The 13,559-nt window shown below is 38.5% G+C and overlaps 1 protein-coding gene across 3 annotated transcripts in view; it reads left to right on the top strand.

The window, feature by feature from the left end:
- The window catches only part of NECTIN3 (nectin cell adhesion molecule 3), a 72,586-nt gene extending 60,210 nt beyond the window's left edge, over positions 1 to 12,376 (top strand). Inside the window, exons 8-9 of one of the 3 annotated variants that reach the window (XM_049824279.1) lie at positions 8,955 to 9,017; positions 9,560 to 12,376. In XM_049824279.1, coding sequence (XP_049680236.1) covers positions 8,955 to 9,017; positions 9,560 to 9,736 — 240 coding nt within the window. In that variant the 3' untranslated portion in view covers positions 9,737 to 12,376. Of the gene's footprint in view, positions 1 to 96; positions 1,039 to 8,954; positions 9,018 to 9,559 lie in introns of those variants that run through there. The other 2 variants (XM_049824280.1, XM_049824281.1) reach the window with 2 other exon arrangements.
- Positions 12,377 to 13,559: the final 1,183 nt, after the last annotated feature.

Consider the following 13,559-nt stretch of genomic DNA (forward strand, 5'->3'; position numbering starts at 1 on the left):
TCAGTGTTTATCTGCTAATGTTAAATAATAAGCTCCATGTATATAGAAGTACTATGTAACTGAGTATTCATAATTTCTCTGTACTGGTGTTTGCAGATACCAATTTATGTATTCATGTGAATCACTTAAGAATTGAGAAGAACTATTCACTTATGGCCCTAAAAGAGCAAGGCAGAAGTCCAAAACATAGGAGTATTAAATGGAACAATGAAAAAATGGTATTGTAAATAGTTTTATTTACTGTTGTATTGGGTTTGTGTGGTGGGGTTTTGGTAGCGGGGGCGGAGGGGGGCAGTGCTACAGGGGTGGCTCCTGTGAGAAACTGCTGGAAGCTTCCTTGGCTCCAAGTCAGACCTGCCTCTGCCCAAGGCCAACCCCTTCAGTGATGGCGGCAGCACCACTGCTATAAAGTATTCAAGAACGGGAACCTGCGGTGGGGGAGGAGATTGGAATGAAAGAAACACCTTTGCAGACCCCCAGGTCAGTGCAGAAGGAGGGGGAGGAGATGCTCCAAGCGCCGGAGCAGAGATTCCCCTGTAGCCCGTGGGGAAGACCATGGTGAGGCAGGCTGTCCCCCTGCAGCCCACGGAGGGCCCCACGCTGGAGCAGGTGGGTTCCCGAAGGAGGCTGTGACCCCGTGGGAAGCCCGCGCTGGAGCAGGCTCCTGGCAGGGCCTGTGGACCCACGGAGAGAGGAGCCCACGAAGCTGGTTTTCTGAGGACTTGGTGACCCCTCGGGTGACCCACGCTAGAGCAGTCTGTGCTCCTGAAGGACTGCACGTCATGGAAAGGAGCCATGCTGGAGCAGTTCGTGAAGAACTGCAGCCCGTGGGAAGGACTCACGTTGGAGAAGTTTGTGGAGGACTGTCTCCCGTGGGAGGGACCCCACGCTGGAGCAGGGGAAGAGCGTGATGAGTCCTCGTCCTGAGGAGGAAGGAACGGCAGAGACAATGTGTGAAGAACTGACTCCAACCCCCATTCCCGGTCCCCCTGCACTGCTGGTGAGGAGGAGGTAGAGAAAATCAGGAGTGGGGTTGAGCCTGGGAAGGAGGGAGGGGTGGGGGGAAGGTGTTTTTAAGATTTGGGTTTGCTTCTCATTATCTTGTTTTGATTTGATTGGTAACAAATTAAATTGATTTTGTCTTTTTTTCCCCAATTTGAGTCTGGTTTTTGCCTGTGACTGTAATTGGTGAGTGATCCCTCCCTGTCTTCATCTTGACCCACAGGCCTTTTGTTGTATTTTCTCTTCTCCGTCCCACCGGCGGGGAGGATTGTGAGTGAGTGAGTGGCCTCATGGTGTTTAGTTGCTGGCTGGGCTTAAACCATGATAATTGTGAATACTGTAGGTTCACCTTTATCAACTTTTTTATCAACAAAGCTATTGCTTTTTTCTGGGTGTTTTTTATAATAATCATTGTCACGGAAGTACTATTCTGTCACTCAGAACTATTTTTGACATGTAATGTGAAAGGGCAGTGGGCAGCCTGAAGGTTATGTCCTTGGTGAGAGAGGGCGCTCTGCTTGGCAGCTAAGTTTTGATGCAGATCAAGAGAAAGTTGGAAGAATGGAAGAATTCCAGTGGCTTAGAGAACTTCCTCTGTTGCACAATATTTATAAGAGTGGGAGAGGGGGCACTAATTCAGGCAATCGTTTGAATCATTAGTTTCGCTGTATTTCAAAAAATACGTCGCTAAGAAGCAAAAGTTCTTGCCTAGAAACATGACGGAGATGGACAGTCTTTGACATTGTGAAACAACTGAAGTCTAGCTTGACAGGTGCTTCTGAAGGAAAGAGCAAAAATAATTGTGTTCTATAATGCAATGCATGAATGTTCAGAGTCCTTGAAACATTCAGAATTTAATAAGGCTTTCCTGTAGCAACAGAAATAAAAGTGGAGAAGGGAAATACAGCCCAGCAGGTAATTCTAGCCATGACAAGACTGACTTTAAACTTGCAACTTATAAGAATACCTCTTGTATTTAGCCAAGCAACCCAGACAAATGCTAAAGTTCTTTAATGGTAATATTTGTTTTCCTATTCAAAACAGAAAAGATGGTGAAATTGTATTAGCACAAGTAAAAGCATATAACACCATTTACTGAATGATGATACTTCTGGATCAAATGTGAAAAGAACAAGCACAGTGCTCTTATACCTAGCATTATATTGATTCATTTATAGATTCTGGCTCTCTTGAACTTGTCCAGTTCTTTTCCGAATGGTCTTAATAGAGGTGGGAATGTCCCTTCCTTGATGAAAAAGGAAGCATTATTGTAATAGTTTTCCTTAGACTGAAGAGCTGTTTAGGCAAACAAGACTGAGTGGGAGGAAGTACAAAATGTGCATAGGTAAACTCATCTGTATTGATAAAGGATCTTACAATGGATAAAAACCGTGAACTTGATGGGGACTAGAATGAGGCACAAGTTTTTTTATTAGTGGACGCTTTTGTAATGGGATTTCTAAATTGGAAAGGATGAGAAAATGTAAGATGAGGATGTTGAGATAATTGGTTCAGGCTTTTAAAGGAGTGTTTGAGAAAGACCATGTTTAGAGTAAAACTCAAGCTTTTATGAAACTGCAAAATGTGAAGACAATGCAAACTATTTTAAGTATCGAAGCACAAAACCCCAGATACCCTGTGTCATCCTGCATAGAAAAACTGTAGCTCAGCACCAGTTTTCTTTGACAGAACCTGATGATTTTGCTCCCTGGCAGTAAAAGGTACAAGTCCTTTCTCTAGCAAAGGTGTTGTGTTTTCATGCTATGTGAGATGATTTCCTTTGTCTCTAGTTGAAATTGAATCTCCTGTTCTCGTTTCCAGTGTTTGTCTAAATCCACTGTTGGTAGAAATTATTGAGCAGGCACATTTTTGTTGCTCACAGAATATTAGCCTTTGGTGATGATGTGGGGGTTCTTGTTCCCCGTGTGTGTTTTGCCGCCTTGTGTGGTAAATTCATGCTCTTAGTTCAGGTATGAAAGAGCAATGTCTCCTTTTTGGTAAGTGGTTAATAGCATATTCTCAGAATTGGCCTGCAGATTGCAGTCTAGGACTTGAGAAGCAGAAGTAGTATGACTTTAAGGGCAGGGGAAAAAAAATCTTCTTTTAAAAGGAATTACAAGAGCGCAAACATGACAAGCAACAGTTGGAAAAATAAGCCCGTGAACATGGTGGAAAAGAACCGCTGGAGGAGTGGAGAAAGAAGAAAACATTAGACAATGTTTTTTAACTTGTTTCACAATGCATTTGCAGGTCATGTTAAAAGTTAAATAACTCAAAATTACTTCAAAACTTGAACTAAGTAATGAATGTGGAAAAGTAAACAGTTAAGGGGAAGGAGGAGAAAAGAATGAAACATTGCCGAGATGGGGGTCTTTTCAAAAACATTTTTGAAGGTAAGAACATGGGTGTATAACCACGGCAAATGTTACCTACCTGTATGAATACTCACTGGGGGTGGTGGGGTTTCTGCTGGAAGACATGCAACTTAGCTACTTTGTGTTGTTGCTACTGCTGTGAGGCTGTTGGGAAGAGCAGGAATTACAAAACAGAAACAAATATGCAATTGTGCAAAAGCTGTTTCTTTAGCCTATTCTGCCCCTATACTATTAGTGAAGTGTGGCATAGAGGGAAGAACTTAATTAGGAGCAATGATACCGTGGTGTAAGCTGTATCCTAAATCATAATTATAAGGTAGCTTTGCTTGGTATGATTAAAATTGACTGTTCTTTAACCAAGGCAGTTGGTGATTAACTGCATGTTTGGAAATAGCCCATTTCACTTACAAAGTTACTCCATCATAATGGTGAGAAAAAAACTTTTTTGGAAAGGGAGGTCTCAAATCTGTGTTAAGTAGCTGACATTATAGTCAATATACAGCTCTGTCTAATCTAAAAATTGTGGTGTTATATTAACTTTTTATAAGTAAGCTACTGCTCATGTAGAATTATTGTTGAAAGTTAAACTGATTTTTAGAAACAGAATTATTATCCAAAATTTATGCCAATACATCCAAAATGAAATGGAATATCAATACAGAACCAGTATGGTTCCATAGGTCTGAAAGCCACTTAAGGTATGAAGAGATAAGTGAGCTTGACTGGTGGAACTGGGCAAATGATTAATCTCTTACCGCACACCTCTTGATTCATTCTGTGGTGCCTCTGTGAGGCTTTGTTTCCCCTCAGTGTCAATAGGAATTTTTTGTTACGTGGAAAATCCATAGGGATAACACATACTCATATATTAAATGTCAGCTTTTGAACTGGACAGGATACGAAACACCTAATTAAACTGAAAGCAAACAAGTCGAAGTGTGATTTCTGAAATGATTGTACTGTATTGGCTCTTGATAATTTCATAAACATATCAAGTCATCTACTACAGTATTAGTTCAATACATGCAGATCTCTGTTTACATTGAAGATTTAACCAGTAGGGATTTTCAGACATTGCATCTAATATTCAGGAAAAAGTTTATTCATATTTGTCTTGAATGAGACTTTAAACTCTTACTTAATCAAATTTTTTTGCTACTGAACAGGAAGGGGGAAAAATTCCTGTCTGCAATGTCTCGTTTGTATGAAGGTCTAGAAGGGACAGCTAGTTATAGTTGTTCATCCTTTTTTTTTTTTTTCCCCATAGTGCCGTTAGACATTAGTGTAACTGTAAAAATACTGAGTTTATGCTCTTTTTAGTGAAGTGTTACTTCCTGAAAAGGTTTAAATGACAAAGTGATTAGAATCAAAACTGGCTCCTCTGAAAGTGAGCTGACTCAGTTGTAGGAAGGCTTTCTACTCAGGAGGAAGTGTGTTTAGTTGTACTAAATCTTCTCTGGAAAAACCCACCTTTATTCAGAGATGCAAATGTATAGTTGCAGTAGAGTTTGCCTTTTTCAAAATTAAGGTTAAGAAGAAAAAAAAAAATGCAGCATTTAGATACTTTCTACCACTTTGGATAGTTTAAAACCATAAATGCCTAACAAAGAACTGAGTTCCTTGGGATTTGAAAATACACGTTCAAGTGTGTTCTGTGTAGTGTGTGCAGTGTATTTATTAGCTGGAGCCCAGAAAGAGGGCAAGGAAGCATTTCTTCCTGAAATGAGTAGAACTTTGTCTCCCAGATACAATCAAATTAGAGGTAAGTATATAAACATCCACAAAATGGTTTTGTAAGTAAGTTAATTGAGTTGAGCTGTTTGGTCTGTTTGGAAGGTTCTTATACTGTCTGTCCTCTTGAGGATATGGTGCTCTGCTCTTGTGCAGTGAGGCAGTTCTAGGCCTGGGCTCTTCTGCTTAGCTCAAATTCTAACTTACTTTGCATGTTCAAGATGTGTATAAGCTGATCAGTGCTGTAACTACTAATTGCATGGAAATATTCAGCAACTTCATGTATGTAGGCAGGTGTCAAACAATGACCTGTTTGACTTAAGTAGTAAAGAAGAAGTTATATCCAACTATTGTTAGTCTGAATAGGTTTATTATGAACTGTACACAATGTAGGCTGTTAGTATTCTGTTCTGATATGAAGCATTGCAGAAAAGAACTCTTCTTGATGTGATGGTTCTTTGCTAGCCTTCACTGATGATTTTTCTTCATGCTGTTGCTCTTACTGCAGTGTGGTTGCCCTCTATTTTAGAGACAATTACAGGTGCCATATGTCTGTCCCAAAATGTCTTCCTTTTTGTCATTTTCTTACAACTGCTAAGGCTGTGTTCTGCTTGTCCGTAAAGCTTCACCTTTCAAGTCATCACTCTGATATCTTAGACCAGTGACTACCTAACCTCAAGGTACCTGTTTGTTCCCTTTGGCTATACCTGAGCCTGCTGTCATGTTATTTCAGCTTTTTGCCTGCTTGGTTACCTTCAGGTTGCTGATGGCAAAGCAATGGTAAAGCTGTGAAATTGGCTAGTGACAGACTGAAGCTAAAACAAGCAGTATTAAGCTGTGGAGTTGTCTGTTTTCTGAAAAAGTCTGATACGTAGCCACTGAAGGCTCCCTATACTTGACCCAAATATACTTAGTTGTATGTTACTATGAGGCAAGCTTCTTTTGCTTATGTTCTTTATACAGCGTAAACGGGAATTACTTGTTTCCCAGGAGTTTTGCTATTTTTTCCAAAACAATCTCGGAGGTTGGTAGAAAGTTGAATCTTCGTCTAGAAGGAAGGCGACTGAGGAACGAGAATGGATTGGAGGTCTTGAACTTTACAGAGTAAAGAGTAAGGGCAACAACTTCAATGAGAAATGCTGCTAGTGGATCATGAGTCGAGCAGTAAAAGTCCCAAGATCCTGTGAGGGAGAGATCTAAGCAAAATCTAGATGCCTCCTGTCTCCCATTGGATCAGTGTGGTGAATTGCTCAGATATACATCTATTCTTGTCTTCCAACAGCTGCCAAATTTAGCAGTAGTCTGCCTTTTCAGATGGGACCAAATTTCTACTTTAAGCACTGAGAATATCAGAAGGTATGCAGAGCACTTAAACGGTGTTAATCATGATGGGTAAATGGGTACTGACTGAAGGAAACAACTGGCCATTCTGAAAGAAGTATTTGGAGGACATGATGTCCTTCCCACTGAGTGAAGCACCATTTGCAAAGAACAAAAATCTACTTGCTCTCTTTCGGCTAAGACAAAAACCAAATAAACAAGCAAAACAAAAAAATCCAACAACAACAAACACTGAAAAAAACCCACCTTCTTTGAAAAAATTAGCTTTTTGTGTCACGCGTTAGAAAAGCTTGTTAATAGAAGAGCAGAGAAGATCTTAGGATGCCTAGGAAAATTGTTTGTGGTCCAAGCTGCTTCGGAATAGTCTCTCCAAACACTGTTCAGGCAAGGTGTCAGTATGGGTGATTCGAATTCAGCAAAATGTCTGGGTGAACTCTGGCAGAAGTTCCTTTCTGCTGTGTTTTTCTAGCTTACTTCCAAGAGCACAGCAAGTGTGCTGATCTACATGCCAGTAGTGCTGGCTTTCTAACAATAGCATTTAGCAATAAATTTTACTACTTTTATATGTGCATGTTAACCATACTTCGTTAAGTTTAGGTAAGCTATATGTAGCTCACTTTTCAGGTGTGTACAATGAGCAAGACTTCCATCTGGTATTATTTCTTAAAGTTAGATGATTTCAGCCTAGCTGGTTATGAAGCATTTCTGTACTTGACTATGGTTTTGGTTGCTACTTCTAAGTGTATACTAAGTAAGCCACAGCTATGGACTCCTTGCAATACCAGGAGTACTAATAAAGACCAACTGTTCCAGAAGTAATATAGTTGACAAGGTAGAGAAGTTTTCAAAGATATTTTTTTATGTCTAGAAGTTATGTCTTCTCTCCTAAAGCCTTATATATTGTAATGGACAGGTGTAACATCTGTACATTATGTACATCTTTTATGTACTTGTAATTTTATTGATAGGCATTTGTTCTCTCAAATTGAAGGCTAACGCAAGCACTTCTGTCAGGCCAAAGCGTAGTCACGCTGTTGGGAATGTTCATGTTTGCTATGCATGTTCAGACTCAATGCATTAGCTCATAAACCTGTCGCAGAGTCCCAGTACGCACGGGAACAGTTTTGTTATGGGATGTAAGAGGTATAGGTAGGGCAGAAAGCCATGACCATCTGCTACCTGAGAACTTCTGGTTTTATTATGGGGCTTATGAGACTTAACTGAAAAGTGAAGTGATAGCCACACCTCTCGAATGCTTTGATCACTAGATCACCATCAGCTTTAAGACTTTTTTTGTTACTGTAATAGCTATGTGGTGCTACAGAATTTTGAAACTTAATGTTAAGCAGTCTGTAAAACTATACTGATTTTGGTAGTGGGACTGTTCTTTGGGAACCAACAAAGGGCAAATAACTGCAGAATACGCTGACTTTCTAAGACTACTTTTGTACGTAGGAGAGGGAAATAGGGTAGCAGGACCCAGCTGGACGATAAGTTGGTTTGGGTTTTTTCCTATTCTAGCATAGCCAGTGTTCCAAAGGACTAACGGACTTAAGGAATCAAGCAATGGACTCCTATTTGAGTTGCAGAAGAACTTACTGCGTATATGGCTGTGTTTTTATTAGCAAGCCATGCTGAACAGGAGGAGCAGACCTACAATTGACATTGAGGTGTAGGGCATTCATGTGATAGGTGTTTGGTAGGATTTTGGTTGCTGTTAATGCCAATTAGTTCCTTGTGTACATCTAGCTATCAGGCCTTGCTATAGGCCTCTGAAATAATATTTTGGAGCGATATACTTTGAGGAACAGGTTTTAGGCCTCACAGAAAAAGCTAATGGTAAAACATCTAGGCAGTGTGGACTGTCAGTTGGAAAAATCAGTCAGCGAAGTAAACTTGAGTAGCAGGTTGTAAATATATTTATGCTGCTTTAATTAATAAAGGGAAAATAAAATTAGTTTAATTTGTACTGATAAGCATTTTCTTTTATTTGTTTTGGGAAGTCTAATTAGAAGCTTTTTATTTTTCAGTAGGAAGTAACTTTGTTTAACTTTATCAAATTAAGAAACAACCATGTACTGCCTTCTACTCTCAGTATCGTACAATTCCATTTCAGTTAAGTATTTTTTGTGCAATAGCAGACTCAGTACTTATCCATATGATGCTTGTGAAAACTTTATAACTGGTTTTGGATTTTACTTTGTTTTTAACCTGTGGCTTATCTAAAGTCAATGTCACGTTAAAAGAAAGTTTTTTAATCTTAAACATGCTTATGCTTAAATAAGAAAGTAAAAATTAATAAAAATTAAATGTCTAAATAACACTTCTTAAGTTGACAATAGCATCTCTTTTTCTGCCAGAGATCAGCTTGTAAGAAGTGTTCTAAATGGTAGTCAGTTAAGACACTTCACAAGGCAGAGTATATTTTGTGATGACTTTTTGTATAAACCAAACCTGTTCTGCAGTGTTGGATTTGACTTGTTTCCACTGTAACTTTTCTTTCAGAAAGAACATTTTGCTTTGCAAAGCCAGTACAGAGAGAAGGATGCTGGAAACTTGCAGCATATGGTAAATAATACGGCTTGAATTCCTGACTGAAGCTTTGATTTCATCTTGTGCCTTAAAATAAGCTTATAAGGATGTTTTTTGTGTAAAACAATATATTTGTCCATCCTAGTCAAAACTGTTGGATGTGTGGGTTTGCTATCTGTGAAGTAGAATGTCAGTATCATTTTAATATCCTGTATTTCCTAGGTAGTTTAGCTGACTAATTTAAATACACCAATGCTACAGCTTTGAAGTTTTTTTGAATAAAATAACAAAGCACAGAAGTGCTGACAGGTGTTTTCATAGTTTGCGATCTGCTTTTTAGATTTATTGAGCTTTAAAATCTAACTTGCTTTGAAACAAAAGTTTGAGGTTAACTCTGGATAGTTACTAATACTTCTGTCGTATCTGTTAGCGATTGGAATTTTGAAGTCGTGTTTCTTAATTCATAAGGACTATTTTGGAGATCATGCACCTTTAGCTTGCTTAAAGCTTTAACAAGAATAGGAGTTGCAGGTTCTATACAGGAACTATGAAATTCATTACTTCTTGTGTGTGTTTAGAAAGCTGTGAATGGAAGGCAACTTACTTGCGAGACTGAAGAGCCACAGGAACAAGAAGGTCTTCAGCATATGTATCCTGTTTATCAGCAAACATGCTACAAAAATTGGAGCAGCAGATACCCACAAAACTCAGGACTTGGAAGAGTCTACATCAATCCAAGGGAGCATTATGTATGATTCTGTACCCAGATGTCTTAACTTTTAAGATAAAAGGGTTTTAATACCTGTTGACTATATGACCGATGTGTCTCATTGGTTTTCATCTCTAAAATAATTGGGGTTTTTTTTCCTGTGGGAAGAATTTGCATGAAGACTTTTATATAGGTAAACCCTATGGAATTTAGGACTTAACTTGCTTCTAGTCTTTGGTATGTATTTGTTTTTGTAGCTATATCAACCTGCCAAAAGAGGAGAGCCGTTTAGCTTTATTAACCTTCATAGTCATAAGATGTGTAAATTAGATGAATCAGTTGACTTGTGCCAAAATGTAGTTAAAGCTGTTTCCCTGGTTATTTCTGGAAGCATTCTCTCCCTGAACGGATTTTTACAATAACCTTACCTATGTAAAAGTGAGTAAATATGAGCAAGACAACTGAATCCCTGGTGACATAAGCAGTCTCAGGCTGAGAGTCTTTTTTTTTTGTTTTTGTTTTTTTTTTTGCATCTTGCAAAACTTGGGATAACTATCATTTTGACTGGCCTTAGCTATTGATTTCTCAACTACTTCTACCTCGCCCAGTCGAATGAGCAACTAGACTACCTCTTAAATACTGACTTGCTGTTTCATAACATATGTTCTGTGTCTTCCCACCTTGTTAGAAGTGAAATAATTTTCTTGCATCAGAAACTTTTTGTTTTATATTGATCCTGGCTGTCAGTTGATGTACTTGCTGGTTGTAATTTCACAGTAGGTTTATGTCAAGTTTAGTTGCAGGAAGTAGATGACTAGACAGACAAAAAACTTCCTGAAAGTGTCTTATGTGTAGCTGCATCTTATCTACAAATTGCCCTTTAGCCATTTTTCCAAGTATGACTCCCATGTTAAGTGTTGCAGAGTTTGTCTTGCTTGGTAATAAATATATTTCATGTTCGTTGGTTTCTTTTCAGTTTGCAATAAAATTGCCTATGAGGTGTTCTTATATCTTGGCAAGAAAAGGAAAGCTTCAGTAGACTTCAAGTAGTTTTCAGCACCTTCTTTTAATCCTAACCAGTAGTGTGAAGGAACTGGAGAATGTCCTGGTGTTACCAGTCCTAATGGTATCCCATGAGATTTTGAGTGTGGGGTAATGGTTGAAAAATGTGCTCAGGATCTTTTTAGAAAAACGTTTTCCTTTGGAGTAAAAAAATATTTAGCAAGTAAAAGTATGTATATAATGTATTAGTGCTGAAGCTAGCTCACAGGACAAACTTAAAATATTTTAAGACAGCAGGAAATAAGACACTGATTAAAATTTGCTAGAGAAACTTAAACGACTTACGTGTATTCTATATACATAAGTACAGAATAATGCTTTTCAGTCAGATGACCTGAAGACACAATAACAGCTATGTCATACTGAACTACCTATTGTTACAGAATTAAACATTACTTCTGTGATCTTAGTGTTTTCTCTGCAAATGATAAGATTTTTCAGAGGGAAGAGTCATAGTTGTAGAAGCAATGGAATTGTAAGTACAGTTGTGTGCGCTGCAGGCAGGATGCTGATAAAAAATCTTTATTCACCCTGCATTGATCTCCGTCATAGTAACAGTTAATGAGATCCCTATCCATAATAGGACTAGGTAAATATTTCTAGTTTGTTACAGGTAGCAACTAGAAGATTATGGCTTAGGTGCCCATGTTCTGGACACTGTACAAGTAGACATTAACTGTTCTCTTGCTAAGCAACTTTCTGTTATGTGATCTGGATGTTGACAACTGAAGTAATGGCAAAGAAAAATGTTGGAGAGAACCTGTTTTTTCAAGCTTTTTTTGAACCACTGTCAGCTTGCTTTTCTTTTAGGGGCTAAGCACATTCATATAAATTGAGCAACTGTTTTGAACTTTAAAGCCTCCTGCCGTATTTGAGACCTAATAAAGGGCTTGTGTGCCCCTAAAATATATTTTCCAGTAATGTCAGTTTAAGCAGCTACCTCTTTCCAGAAGCGTTGCCTCACCTATTGTTACATTACTGCAGCTCCAAAAACATCTACTGCCAGAACATGAAAAGCAAAAGGTGTCTTGGCCAAATGTTAAAGCAAATGCAATGACAGAGCATTGGGAAGAACTGTACTGCTTGAGATAATTTGATCAATCTTACTGAGCAAAACTTAATACAAAAAATCCCTGGATATACATTATATGGTAGTTCAAAACTGTTATTGTGAGAATGCTTCTGCTACAGTAATTAGTACCATGTGATATTGAGCAGGTGATCATTTCAGTTCCTATTATGTTGGCAGATGATGTAAAAACCAATTATTTTGGGTTCAGACCTGTTCTACTGCTTTTTTTTATTTGCAGATACATTTTTGTTTGAAAAGTTGAAAATTTGGGGGAAGGAAGGAGGAAGGAAAAATGCTATCAACAAAGATACTTGCTTTTTTGAATTCGTAAAAGCAGCTTAAGAAAAAGGTAGTCCAACTGTGTTGCTCAAGTTATATATCAACAAACTACAGAAAGCTTGAATTGCAAACTCCCCATCAGCAGTAGTTTTCCCTAAAGTCATTAGGGAAATATATTACCATGTTGATTACCTGTGAGAAATGGCTTCTTTGTAATCTGTTCAGGGACATTTAGTGTGTTAGGTTTTCTGAAATGTTGCTGTTAGTCTTAAGCGTGGCTGGATTGGGGGGGGGGGGGGGGGAGGCAGGGGGCGGCAGGGATTTGGCATAGAATGCTCTGAAGAGAACAGAAAAATGTAGAATGCTCTGAAGAGAACAGAAAAATGTCAGCTGATTAGGTTTTTCCATGAAAAGGATTGCACATATAGAAGGGAGTTTGATCTGCTTTAAGTTGTAGAAATTGTCCTTTTTTTATTTTTGTACATTTTCAAATGTTTGTATTTGTATTTCGATTTGAATAAAAATATTCCAACTAGAAACTTTTCATAAGTTGTTTAGATTTAAGATTGCTTAAGGTATGGGAAATGCATCTACATGGCGATATGTTTCTTCCTCTGAGCATGTGGGGTTTTCCTAACAGTACCAATTTTAAGTATCTGTTCTGTTGGATGCTGAAATGAGAGACCCTTTCAACATTTGTTTCATTTAACAGGGGTCACTTACTGGATTTTGTGAAAATCCAGCACTTGGGTGAACTGAACACCCAAAATCACTATTGAGGGAGGTAGGAATGGAGGGGAAGAGTAGTAATTCACATCTCTAGTGCTGTTAAATGTAAACTGTCCTCTGCTCAAGTATCTTTAAATTCTACAAGCTAGTCTAATTATAGAAAGCAAGATTTAATGTTTGGCGTATGTCCAAAATGTTTGTGGATGGTAATACAAAGGAAAACTGAGAAAATTCCCTAAGTAAAAGAAGGGAAACACTTTACAAGAGATTATTAAAGGATTACTGCTGTTAGGTCACAAAATGATCTCATGTATTGGGTATCCAGTTCCAGGAAAGCCCAATAAAAAGGTGTGATAATTCATGAAGAGTGGAGAGAAGGTTTTCACCTTCAGAGTTCTTAACTGTAGCTGCTTTCTGGCAGTCTTACTGCTCTTTCCTTCTCTGAGTGATACGAATTCTGGTGCAGGATGTTGTATTGTGTAGAGAAGAGCTTAAAATACAGTGTAGTAACTTCTTTGATGCCCCAGACCTGAACTTACTCCATCTGAACCACTGTGTTGTTTGAAGGCTCTGTGTGTGAATGTTGTAGTAACAGAGCAGATGAATTTGTCTTGACAACTTAGGTCACTTCAGGGATTACTGACTGGGAGAGGTAAAGCTCCAGGCAAAATAAAAAAATAGGGCCTTGGTAGTTCTTAACTCCTTGTTTGCTTGGTGGCAGGTGGCC

Source organism: Accipiter gentilis, chromosome 21, assembly GCF_929443795.1.
Source record: "Accipiter gentilis chromosome 21, bAccGen1.1, whole genome shotgun sequence".
In the NCBI taxonomy this organism is placed as follows: Eukaryota; Metazoa; Chordata; class Aves; order Accipitriformes; family Accipitridae; genus Astur; species Astur gentilis.